A 13,383-nucleotide genomic window follows, 5' to 3' on the forward strand; every position below is an offset into this window, starting at 1 on the left:
GTGTAAAACTGGAATGATAACAGTACTCACTTCATAGGGTTATTGTGTGGATTAAATAGGTTGAGGAAAGCACCTACTATGTAACACTCAGCAAGTTTTCATTATCCACGATTACTAGTACCATATATGTCCATTAGAACATGTCAAAGGCATCTCAAACTTACTCTGATCTGTATAAAACTGGATTCTATCTTTTCTAACCCACCCAACACACATCACCCTTGTTCACCACCTGAGAATTCTAAGGGAGAATTCTAAGGGAGACCCTTTGCATGATCTCCTCCCCTTGAGTGAGTAAATATGAGGAGATATCACACTGGCGATAAAGGGATTTTGCAGATGTAATTAAGGCCCCAAATCAGTTGACCTTATGATGGGAAGATCATCTAGGTAGGCCTGACCTAATCACCTGAGGCCTAGAGATCAGAAAGGAAGATCTAGAAGGCAGAGAGTCAAAGCATGGGAAGCATTTGACACACCTTTGCTGGGCTGAAGATGGAGGGGCCCAATGAGAAGGAATACAGATGGCCTCCACAAGCTGACAGAGGCCCCTGACTGAAAGCCAGCAAGGACCCTGGACCTCAGGTCAACAGCTACAGGAACAGCCAGAAGAAATCCGCCAACTACAAGAACGAGCTTGGAAGTGAATTTTTACCCTGAGCCTCCGGACAAGAACGCAGTGTGGTTACCACCTTGACTTCAGCCATGCTGTGGGGCCGTTTAACCTACCAAACCGGGAGCTGATAAATGGCTGCTATTACAAGCTGCTAAATTTGTGGTAATTTGTTAGGCAGCCACAGAAAATTAATGCACCATTTGAACAAACAGCACCTTCAAACATGTTTGTTCCAGCCAGAAACCCCCATATCAATACCACACCAAGTTCTATTGATTCTATCTTCTAAACACATCTCAAATAGATTCACAATTCGTAATCTCTAATTGTTACCTAACCCAAACTCGTACATTCCATCTGAACGTCTGTAATAGCCTCCTAACTAGTCTGCCTTCATGCAATCGTTCCTCCCAGCAATGGAAGTCAGGTTTCACAATGCAAAACAAATTTCTGAAAAACCCTTCTGCGGCTTCACACTGCACTTAGGACAGTTCCTTACCATGACCTACAAAAGCCTGAACGAAATGGCCCTGGCTCCCTTGTCAGCCCCATTTCCTGTGACTCTCCTGCTTGGATACGATGCTCGAGCCACACAAGCCTTTATTCCAGTAACCCCAGGGTGAGAAGCCATTTCCCACTTCAGCACATCTATGCTGCTTCTTTTGGCAGAAATGCTTTGTCCCCTACTGTCACCCATGGCAGCCAGGGCCTGCGCTCGAACATTACCACTTCACAGAAGTCTTCCCTCACCCCTCACGCGATGCCAGGTCACCCTGATAGACTCCGTCACAGAACTCTGCACTTCTTCACAGAGTTTATCACAATCACAATCATGTAGTTAGTTGCATGATTATGTATTTAAGGTCTTTCTCTCAGGTGTAGTTCAATGAAGGCAGAAGCCACGTCTAATTTGTTCCCTGTTAAAACCCAGCATCTGGTATGGTGCGAGACACACAGTAGGAATTCAACATATCCTAAATGGATGAATAAAAATGTGCTTGTTTTGCCCAACTTACACATGGCAAAAGTAGGTCAGGGTTATGAGTTTGATTTGGGTGTGCTCCATTAGATTTGTCCTATTATAGTCCTAATTATGATATTTCCTTACAAACAAATGACATTAGCATAAAGGAAAACCAGGGGCAAGTTCATGGGAAAGGATTATTGCAAATCTAGTACTAAGATTCAGCGCTCACGCCCTCTTAAGGCAGCATCATACTTAGATATGAAGTGCAACATTATCCTTATTACATATTTTAAATAGTTTTTCCTTTAGGAAAAACACATAGTTCCAGTCCAGTATGGATGTGGTTTGAGGAGAGAGTGCTTCAGCTGACTGAATTTTCCAGTTAACAACGGGATAGTCCACTAATGTAGAAAATTGCCTGATACAAAAACAGCCCAGTGTATGATCTGTACCTTTTCGCCAGTAGAATTTGTTTTAAAAAGTATGCCTCTATTTTATTGATTTCTTATTGTGTTTTTGTAACAATCAAAAGTGCTATTAATTAATCAGACACTTCACTTTTTTTCTTTTTAGGAGAAAAATAAAAATAGCATTAACACCGTATGACAAAGATTTTATTTAAGAAGCAAAACACTGGCTAGAAAGTCAAATATTTTCCCATATTGTCCATATTATTTGTGGTTTGTATCTATGTGTTTGTAAGTAAATGTACTTATCATATAGTTACCTAATTCCTGCCTTGGTTCAGAAAAGATTTAAGGCAAATGACTTGGATTAACTAAAGCATAAGAAAAGAAGAAAAAGAAAGATTAGGGACAGAAAATGATACCAGGAAGAGGCTCAAGATGCATGCCAGACCACAATTTTATGTGGCATAGGCTTGAGATATGAAGCTTTCTAGCCACCAACGTGATCAAAGAGGTCTGCTCAGGGACCCACTTCACAGCATTCCTGTGAGAACCAGAACAGCTGGGCTAAAGCAGCTCCGAGAGGCTTGACAGTGAGATCAGAAAGGAATGTCTTCTTGGGGATTCCTTAGAGAGGATTACCATTCTACTTCTACTAAGAATGGCACTTGTTACCATTTTCCACTAAAATAGTTGCTTAAATAACTGACTGCTTCACATTGTTATCATACTCAGTTACCCGGGCTTGGGGTAAAATTATCTCTTGGCTCATCCAATCTTAAGCAAGATGTATTAGTTTCCTATCGCTGCTGTAAAATATTAACATAAACTTCACGGTTTATTAACAATACAAATTTGTCTTCTTACAGTTCTAGAGATCAGAAGTCTGAAACTGGGTCTTACAGAACTAAAATCAAGGTGACAGCAGAGCTGTGCTCCTTTTGGACAGTCTAGGAGAATCTCTGTTCCTCAGCTTCTAGAGGCTGTCTGCATTCCTTGGCTCATGGCCCCCTTCCAGCAATGGCATCACCCCAATCCATTGTCACATCTCCTTGTCTCTCTCTCTTTCCATCCTCACATCACCTTCTCTCACGCTAACCTTCCTGCCTCCTCCTCATTAGGAGCCTGTGATTACACTGGGCCCACCTGGATAATCCAGGATACTGCCCCCCACCCCTTAAGATCCTTAATCACATCTGCAAGGTCTCTTTGCCACGTAAGGAAACATTCACAGGTCTCAGGGTTAGAACACAGACATCTTGGGGAAGAGGAGATCTTTATTCAGCCTACCACACAAGACTCTATCGTTTACCTGTTTGCAGCTACTGAAATTGTTGAGAACGGTGTCAGAAAATATCAGTGTTAACGCCAACTCTACATAACAACACTCAGTGCACAAATGGAGAACTTAATCAAAAAAGGTTTTTTAATTCAAAAGTTAATCATAGAATTATTTTAAGTACCAAGTACACCTTCTATATTCCCAATAATGTGACATACAAAAAGATTTACAGAATTTTTTGTCAGGAATACACTGATTATATAAAAAAGCACACCTACACAAAAACTTGAGTGTAAAATAAAATAACTGTAATACCAAGTCCTGCACTAAAAATCGGGAACTTTACCTCCCTATCCTCCCCGTAGTCTCAGGGGAGGATGCCTACTGAATATTTAAAAAACAAAAGTGACAAAGCCAGCTCACTTACAACTTTAGGAAGGTATAAAGTCCACAGAACTCACTGGATTTTTGGAGGAACAGCTATAGCGGAACCCAGAGGGGTATTGCTAGAGACAAACATAATGAGGGCAAGATTCTATTTTAGACCCTATTCATCTTCCCTGACAAACAAGAGGAATGTAGGAGTGCTCATCCCTTTGAGGTGCATAGAGGGATCTGTAAATCATTAAGGAAGCTCAAAGGAGATAACTGGGGCACCCCCTCCCTCCCACTGCATTTTGAGATTGACACCTCTCAAGAGTGTATTTAATTGTGAAGCTAAGTCAACACATGATGTTATGATGTTAGATTTTCCCTAGAGGAGTTTTCACCTAGCATCAGCTTCTTTTTCATGGGAAGAATTCAATCCTGCCCACCAAACCACTTATGTCTCCAGGAAGCTGAGTTTTCAAGATTCTTCCCTGCTTTGGAGTAGAGGTTAACGTTGGGTCTGATACAACAGTAGACTTGCCACCTGAGAAGGTTTTCCCCCTTACAGACTATAAATACAAAATATTCTTGAATCCCCCTTGACTTAAGGGCTGAGATGCCACCTCCTTTGCCCAAATAGATCATTTCCTTAATCTCTAAAGTGTGTGGTAGAAAGTTAAGAACTTCCCTTTAAGGTCTAGGCTCTAGGGAATTAAGTTAGGGTACTATCAATAACCTATTTATATTTTTAACCTTCCCAATGTATCCTATAAAACTAAAGATAGAGCACAAGTTCTGCCTACTCTTCTCAAGGTGAGAAAGTGTCAAAAAAAGGGAAAAGTACTATAAAAAATACACACACACACAGATGTATATTTACTCACATATAATATAAAGAGGAGAGTTGTGTTGTTTTCACAGATAACTAAGATTGTCACTGACATCTTTCAAAGTGTATTATCACAGGTAACCATTATGTTCCCAGAGAGCTAATTATAAATTAAATCATTATAAATGCAATCATATTCAAAAAGCATCAGGGAACTGCTGTTTTTCAGTGGGATTCAATCATGAATCCTTGGTAAAACAGAATTATCTTTTAAAGTAAATCACCACTCCTCACTCGTGTCTATACCAAGATTTCCACAGAAATTCCATAGAACATAAGCTTAATGCTGTTAAGTACTTTAGATATAATTCAGTCCAACACCTCTACTTTATGGATGAGATAGCTTAGGCTCAGAAAGGTGAAATGACTTATCCCAGGTCACAAGGCAAGTTGGGGGCAGAGCTAGAAATACAGTCCACCCCTGACCTCCGTTAGCCTTTACTTAGAAGATCCTAAACACAGATGCCAGCAACCAAACAGGTGAAATCTTTAATTGGTGGCAAAAAACAATCAAGCATATTTTGGGGAAACCAGACACAGACATCATCAAAAAACCAAAACTGTAGACAAATATCTCTTATGAATATAGGCACACAAAAATCCTCAATAAAATACTAGCAACCTGAATAAGGCATGACATATAAGAAGGATTATATTCTATGACCAAGTGGGATTTATCCCAGGAATGCAAGGTTGGCTTAACACTCAAAAATCAATTAATGCAACACACCCTATCAATAAAACAAAAACAAAAACCACACAATGATCTCCATAGATGCAGAAAAAGCATTTGACAAAATCTAGTGCCCTTTCATGATAAAAACACCCGAACAAACTAGGAAAAGAAAGGAACTTCCTCTATCTGATAAAGGGTATCTATGAAAAACCCATAGCTAACCTCATACACAACAGTGAAAGACTAAAGTTTCCGCCCTAAGATCAGGAACAAGACAAGGATGTCTGCTCTCACCACTCTATTGGACACTGTACTGAGGGTTCTGTCCAGGGCAATTAGACAAGAAAATTAAATAAAAGCCATGCAGACTGGAGAAGCAGTAAAACTATCTGCTATCTCCATCTGCAGATGACACGATCTCGTAAAGAGAAAATCCTAAGATATCCACTAAAAAACTAACAGAACTGATAAACTAGTTCAGCAAGGTTGCAGGATACAAGATCAAAAATGAAAATGAATTGTATCTCTATATAGTTGCAATGAACAATCCAAAAACTAAATTAAGAAACTAATTCCTTTTACACTAGCATCAAAAAGAATAAAATACTTAGGAGTAAATTTAACAAAAGATGCACAAACTTATACTCTGAAAACTACAAAACGTTGTTGAAAGAAGATCTAAATAAATGGAAAAACATTCCATGCTCATGGATCAGAAGACTTAATATGCTAAGTTGGCAACACTCCCAAAATTAATCTACAGATTCAACGTAATCCTTACCAGAATCCCAGCTGGTTTCTTGGCAGAAATTGACAAGCTGACCCTAAAATTCATATGGAAATGCAAGGGACCCAGAACAGCCAAAACAGTCTCGAAAAACAAGAACAAAGTTGGAGGACTCACACTTCCCAATTTCAAAACTTACTAAAAAGTTACAGTATTCAAGACAGTGTAGTACTGGAATAAGGATAAATATAAAGATCAGTAGAATCGAACTGAGGGTCCAGAAATAAGTCTATACATCTATGGTCAACTGATTCTCAACAAGAGTGCCGAGACAGGGGCCAGCCTGGTGGCACACGGGTTAAGTTCGCACGTTCCGCTTCAGCGGCGTGGGGTTCGCCAGTTCAGATCCCAGGTGTGGACCTACACAGCGCTTGTCAAGCCATGCTGTGGCAGGCATCCTACATATAAAATAGGGGAAGATGGGCATGGATGTTAGCTCAGGGTCAGTCTTCCTCGGCAAAAGAGGAGGATTGGCAGCAGATGTTAGCTCAGGGCTAATCTCCATCAAAAACAAAAAAAGGAGTGACAAGACAATAAAATGAGGGAAAAAAAGTCTTTCGACAAATGGATCAAAATCCTCAACATAACAGCTAAAACCATAAAACTGTTAGAAGAAAACAGAGGCATAAATATTCATGGCTTTGGATTAGTCAATGATTTCTTAGATACAATACCAAAAGCACAAGAAACAAAAGAAAAAATAGGTAAATTAAACTTCATTAAAATAAAAGACTTTTGTGCTTCTAAGGATACCATCAAAAAAAACAAAAAGAAAACCCACTTCATGGGAGAAAATATTTGCAAATCATATACCTGATAAGGGACTTATATCTAGAATACATAAAGAACTCTCACAACTCAATAATAAAAAGACAAATTAACTAATTAAAAAATGACCAAGGATCTTAATAGACATTTGTCCAAAGATATACCAATGGCCCATAAGCACATGAAAAGATGCTTAACATCATTAGTCATTGAGGAAAACACAAATCAAAATCACAATGAGAGGGGCTGGCCCAGTGGTGCAGTGGTTAAATTCACAGGCTCTGCTTCAGCAGCCCAGGGTTCTGAGGTTCAGATCCCAGGCATGGACCTGCACACCACTCACCAAACCATGCTGTGGTGGTGTCCCACATACAAAATAGTGGAAGCCTGGCACGGATGTTAGCTCAGGGACAATCTTCCTCACCAAAAAAAAAGCCACAGTGAGATACCACTTTATACTCACTGCAATGGCTATCAGCAAAAAGACAGACAATAACAAGTGCTGGTGAGGATGTGGAAAACTTGGAGCCCTTGTACACTGCTGGTGGGATGTAAGTGGTGCAGCCACTTTGGAAAACTTAGAAAGTTAAACACAGATTTACCATGTGATCTGGTAATTTTACTCTTAATATCTACCCAAGAGAAATGAAAACATAGATCCGCACAAAAACCTGGACACAAATGTACACAGCAGCATTATTCACAACGGCCAAAAGGTGGAAACAACCCAAATGTCAATCAACTGATAAATGGATAAACAAAATATGGTATATCCATACAATGGAATACTATCTGTCAGTTAAAAAAATAAGTGCTGATACATGCTACAACATGATGAATCTTGAAAACACCATGTTCAGTGAAGGAAACCAGTCATAAAAGACCACATACCGTAAAATTCCGTTATAAGAAATGCCCCTCGGCAAATGTATAGACAGAGAAAGCAGAATTAGCAGTTGCCTAGGGCTGGGGATGGGTGGTGGGAATGGGAAGTGACTGATATAAACGGGTAAGATGTTTCTTTTCAGGGTGATGGAAATGTCTAAAATTAGACTGTGGTGATGGCTGTATAACTCTATAAATATACTAAAATTCGTTGAATGGTACACTTTAAAAAAGTGGATTTTATGGTATGTAAATTATATCTCAAAAAAAGCTGTTCAACAAAAAAGACACTGCAGCTTTGATCTTGCTCTTTCTTTCTCTTCAATTGCTTGTTCTAGGGGAGCCAGCTGTCATGTCACGAGGACACTCAAACAGCCGTATGGAGAAGTCCACATGGCAAGGCATTGAAGCATCCTGCCGACAACATGTGAGTGAGCCGTCTCAGAAGGGGAGCCTCCAGCCCCAGACCAGTCTTTAGGTGACTGCAGTCCTGGCCAACACCTTGACTATAACCTCACAAGAGACCCTGCATCAGAACCATCAAACTAAGCAACTCCCTAAATTCCTAACCCGCAGAAATCATGTTGCTTTAAGCCACTAGGTTTTGGAGTAATTTGTTACATAGCAATAGATAACTAATATCCCTTCCTTTACCCTTTCCTCAGTGTTAAGCTCTCTTCTACTGATGGACATCTAAGGAAGTGTCTTTCCAGCAATCCTTCCTCTTCTGAGAGCTTAGTTTCACCCCTATCCACATGTTTAGTGTAGTAGCTGTCATGCTAGTGGAACATGATCCCATTCCCTGGCCTTGGTTGAATGATCCAAGAGGACACCTGACCAAAGCTAAGCCAATAAAGTTCTTTTCTGAAACTTTTATATCCAAAGCTAAGAGAAAGGCAGTGTTTCTCCAGTATCTGAAGCTATAAGATACAAAACTTGGGGTCTCTCACAATGATGTTCTTTCCTATGTGGAAAGAGCTGGACAGCAGTGGAGAAGAATGAAGTCATCACATAGAGAGAAACGAAGATTCAAGATGGAGAGAGGTCAGAGGACATAAGCCTCTGGTTCCAGCGACTTCTAATGCAACCCTGTCCTTCCAGTGGGAAGACCATATCTGGCTTATAACCCCAGCATCTAAAACAGCACTCAGTACGTAAGAGGTAACGAAATGTTTATGGAATAAATGAACAGGTAAAATAACCCAGTATTCTTCCAATAATACTTCCTCTTTTTTTGTTGCTATTGTTCAACAGAGAGTTAGATTATTTGAAACCTGAAAGTTCTAACCTCTTTGCTACCTTTATACTCTGTATATCCTCTATTATTATACTTATGACAATATCTCCCAATTAACCCAATTGGTTTACTTGACCTCCCCCCTACTATCAGAGGGCAAGACATTTTCTTGGTCATTTTTGGTATTATCAGAACCACCTAGCCTAAAAAACAGAAAGTGTTCAAGAAACGCATGTTTAACTGATCTTATCAATCCTTTACTCTTCATTCTTTAGCTTTTACAGTCACTGTCATCAATTCCTCAACCAGCTAACATCTCCAAGGTACTGGGAATACAATAAACTGTTAGACTTGGTCCTGAATTTTCATCTATTCAGTGAATTCATTCATCAAATATTTGAGTACCTACCATATGAAGGGGGTTGAAAATGGACAAAGGACATGGTGTCTGCCTCAAGGACCCTACAGTCTAGCACAGACTAGAAAATCAATTATTACAGTACTCTGTGTTGAATGTTATTGAAGAGCTATGCAGAGGCTGCCAAGCAGCAGCAGAGACATGGGGAGTCTCTACTTCAGAAGGCAAGACGTGTACAGAAAAAGATGACAGCCTGGCAATGTGGCACAGCCTAAGCACCAAATGAGTGATTTGTTCTCTAAGTTACACTGGATTAATTCACATACATTAAGAAAAGATATTGTTATGGAGTGATTTTTCAGATTTACATTCAACCAACATTTCCTGAGTGCCTAATACATGCCAAGCAACCTGCTTAGCACTTTTCCAACAGGGACCCATTCAATTCTCACATTTTGTAGATGAGAGAAGTCAGTGTGCAAGAGTGAAGTGGCTTGCCCAACTCTACAGAGCTACTGGGTGGCAGAGCTGAGACTCAGAATTAAGCCTTCCAATTCTATGTCCAGGTATGCCATGCTACTCAGTCTACACAACTGGAACAATTTCCATGTCCTTACATGTGACTCTTACTGCCTTTTTATTCATCCTATGGCACACAATGCAGTGTTGGGCACAAAGAGGAAATCACCAACTGCTGACTTGATATGACAATATGCGTGTCCACATTTTGAGAAGGGACCACATCAGATCAAATTACTTTGGTGCCTATTATAGCATCATGTGCTAAGAGGAGCGCAGTTGGCTGAAGATGAGTGAATCTTTCAAGTTATATTTTAACAGCGTTTTTGACCACTATATCCGGTCAGTTGTTCCAACGTTCAGTAATAAATCAAAATGACTGTTCGCTTCCCTTGACAGCTAACAGTACTAATAAATTCAGTATAATCTCACCATCCATCAGAAAAATTTCTAAAACGCAAACTTGAAGCTGACGATTCACACAGTTAGTAGAGAAGGGGAAATAAAGCAGTACCATTGTTGTCTACAAAACTAGCAGTGTTTGCAAAATACAGAAACTGAGCAGTTGGTTGACTACTAATAACAAGTAGGTTGCTCCTTGGTCATTTAGCAAAAAGCTGTGTGTTGCAACATGGTCATTGGCTGAGGAGCATATGGCTTCAAGTAGCTTTTGCTGTACAGCACCATTCTACATATATAAATCAGTGAATTGTTATGTAAGATAAGAAAAAGAAATTCAAAATCTCCATACCAGAAAGCACCTGACACTGAGCCTGGCACAAATCAGATAATTAATACTGAATAAATGTTTACTGAATAAATGATTTAACAGCCCTTTGAAAACATCAGTTGTCTGTTAGCTCGAGATAGAAAAATCAAACCAGCCAAACCTACACAGGCTATGTTAGAAACTCAAAAAGATTACAGAGTAACTGGCTCAAAATACAAAACAAATTCACAAGGACCAAAAAACAATGTTTAAACATGCTGAAATAAGTGAGCATGCATTTGACATCCCTCTTAAATTAAGTCTGCCACATTGGCACTCAGGGGAATGCTAACCCACAATCTCATCAGAAACAACAAAAGCTAAAAGAAGGAGAGCAGATCTAACTTTACAATCTGTTGGAAACAGTAACAAGGTGTACTAGGCGTACACCTGAAACCTGCTGTATAAACTCTGTGTCCACATAATAAAAGATTATCCCAATATGCCAAAGCAGCTGAATCCAAACCCTTAATAAACGCTCCCAAGAACATTTCAGCGTAATAATGAACAACTCATGAAAATGTATTACCTGCTCTGAAATGAAAGTCTCTCTAATAGGAGACTGGGCTCCACAAATATACACCCGAAATGGACTGATCAGTCCAAATAAGCATTTTCCAAAATAAACAACCTGGACCCACACAACGAATAAAGTAATCTAACAAGTAGAAAGCTTGTGACAACTCTAGTGATCTCAAACACTAGAACGTGAGCGCTTAAGCCGGCTAGTTAGTCGCTTTTACCTAGAGCTTTAAATTTAAAGAGCCGTCTTCTCAAGAGACGTTTCAAAGAAATTCAAGGCCAAGTATAGTATTTCATGATAATTGCAAATAAAAGCATTCAGTCCCTGGAGCCCGCGATCCCTCTTTATCTCACTGGACTGGACTCATGAAAAGCCCGAGGGACGCCCATCCTGTTATGTCGTAAGGACCCCAGCACCTTAGGGGACGGTTCCACAAACCCCCGCCGGGACCACCTCTAGGGAAGCAGAGGGGTGAAAAAGGGCATCACGCTTCAAAACAAAGCGTCGTTCACCCGACTCTGAGGAGGGCGCACCTTTCACCCCCGACAGGATGCAGTGACAGATGTGTCACCTGTGCGGGAAGGGGGCGTGAAGACATCCTCGGAGACGAGTGCCAACAGGCAGCTGTCGGCTGCTCCGCGGGCCCCAGCGCCCCGCGCCCGTCGCTCATTCCCGGGCTCCGGAAAACTTTCGGCGCTGCCCCGGGCGCGCCCCCACCTGCAGGACCCCCGGCTCCCGCCCGGCCCGCCAGGCCCCCCCGCCCCGCGCCCCCCGCCCGCGCGAGCACCCGCGTGCCCTCGGGGCGCGCCCCCGCGCCGGGCCCGGCCGGCAGAGGGCGGGGTCGCTCACCCGTCCGCAGCTCGTGCTTGACAGTGAGGAGCTGCTCTTCCCCGGCGCCGCCGTCCCCGCTGGTCCCCGCGGCGCCGCCGCCGCTGCCGCCCTCCTCCTCCATCTTCTCCCTTTTCGGATCCCGCGGGGTTCTACGAGGGGACCCGGGAGACCGCGCACGCCCGTCCCGTCACAGCTCCTGCTGCAGCCCCAGGAGCCGGAGTGCGGCGGCTCCAGAACTCGGACGCCGAGACGAGTCTCTTTCCCGCTCTGGCCGCACGGCTCGCTCCTCCGCCTCCTCCCCCTTCGGCGGGCACCGCTAGTACCGCGCAACCAAACCGCCCCCTGCTCCGCCGCCTCCTCCTTCAAGCCGCTCCGCCCACAGCCAGCAAGGTAGAGGAGCCATTCGAGCCGCCACCGCTTATTGGGCCCCGGGTGCGCGCATCTGTCAACGCCGGCTCCCATTGGACAGTCCGCCCTGACGCCGCACGAGCTGCCCCGCCCCCTCCTCGAATTGTTGTTGCTTGGCGGGGAGGCAGGAGAGGGAGGAGCGCGACCGCCCCGATTGGTGAGAGACCAGCGGTTCTGCCCCGCCCATTTCCCCTAATGCGCACGCGCAGTCAGGACCTTCCCTTCCCTGACCTCCCCAGAACGGTCACACCCCTTATTCCCCAGCTTCAATCTGTTAGTAAACAGTATCTAGTAGTCAGGAGGCGCTCGGGGTCTGTGATTGGCTACTGCTGAAAGAGGCGGGGACTGCTGATTGGAGGATTTGGGCCGCCAATCACCATGGATAGAGGAGGGGCCTGGAGGAAAGCGCTTCTCGTACACGTGTTTGCAGACGTACCTGAGCGTGTCGGACAGCGATCTACAGATGTGTGACCAGCTGGAAGATAGCATGTCTTAAAAAGGTGTTACTCGCCCTGGTGAGCCCTAAACAAGTTAAGTGAAGTTTGTGCTTAGAGGTAGTTCTTAGTGCAAAAATTCACAGTCCCAGCTCTCCATGAGGACTTATGCAAAGAATAGACCTTTTCATTTTGTACAAGTCGCATCTTAGGCGCCAAAAGGATACAGAGATCAATAATAGAATAGAACCCCTTCCCCTAAGCTGCTTTCAACAGAACGTGAGAAATAATCTGTGTATATACATAGGAAACTATAAAGCAGAATTTGAAATAAAACAGTGGTACAAACTGTTAGAGAATCACATCGATGGCAATAATTATTCTCAGCAGAGGAGATGGGGAATGCTTTTAGGGCAAGGAGATATTTGAGATAACCAACTTAAAGGATGCGTAAGCAGACATTTCATATAGAGATGGTAGCTGTGAGCATAGGCCTGGAAGTAGAGAAGATGAGGGTGCTAAGTGACTGATAAGGCTGGATGGAACTATGATGTAAAGATAACAGATGAAAAAGTAAGGTGCGTTAAGATAATGGAGAACCTTGACTACCATGCTAAGCCGTGCAGGTTTTATTTAGTGCAGGATGGGGAGCCTCAAA

General features: G+C 42.5%; 1 protein-coding gene across 1 annotated transcript in view; it reads right to left on the reverse strand.

Annotated features, from left to right (window-relative positions):
- Positions 1 to 12,327, reverse strand: part of RPS6KA5 (ribosomal protein S6 kinase A5) — a 164,920-nt gene extending 152,593 nt beyond the window's left edge. Inside the window, exon 1 of the mRNA XM_023628276.2 lies at positions 11,902 to 12,327. Within this exon, the coding sequence (XP_023484044.1) occupies positions 11,902 to 12,004 (103 nt within the window). The 5' untranslated portion in view covers positions 12,005 to 12,327. The remainder of the gene's footprint in view (positions 1 to 11,901) is intronic.
- Positions 12,328 to 13,383: the final 1,056 nt, after the last annotated feature.

Source organism: Equus caballus, chromosome 24 (assembly GCF_041296265.1).
Source record: "Equus caballus isolate H_3958 breed thoroughbred chromosome 24, TB-T2T, whole genome shotgun sequence".
In the NCBI taxonomy this organism is placed as follows: domain Eukaryota; kingdom Metazoa; phylum Chordata; class Mammalia; order Perissodactyla; family Equidae; genus Equus; species Equus caballus.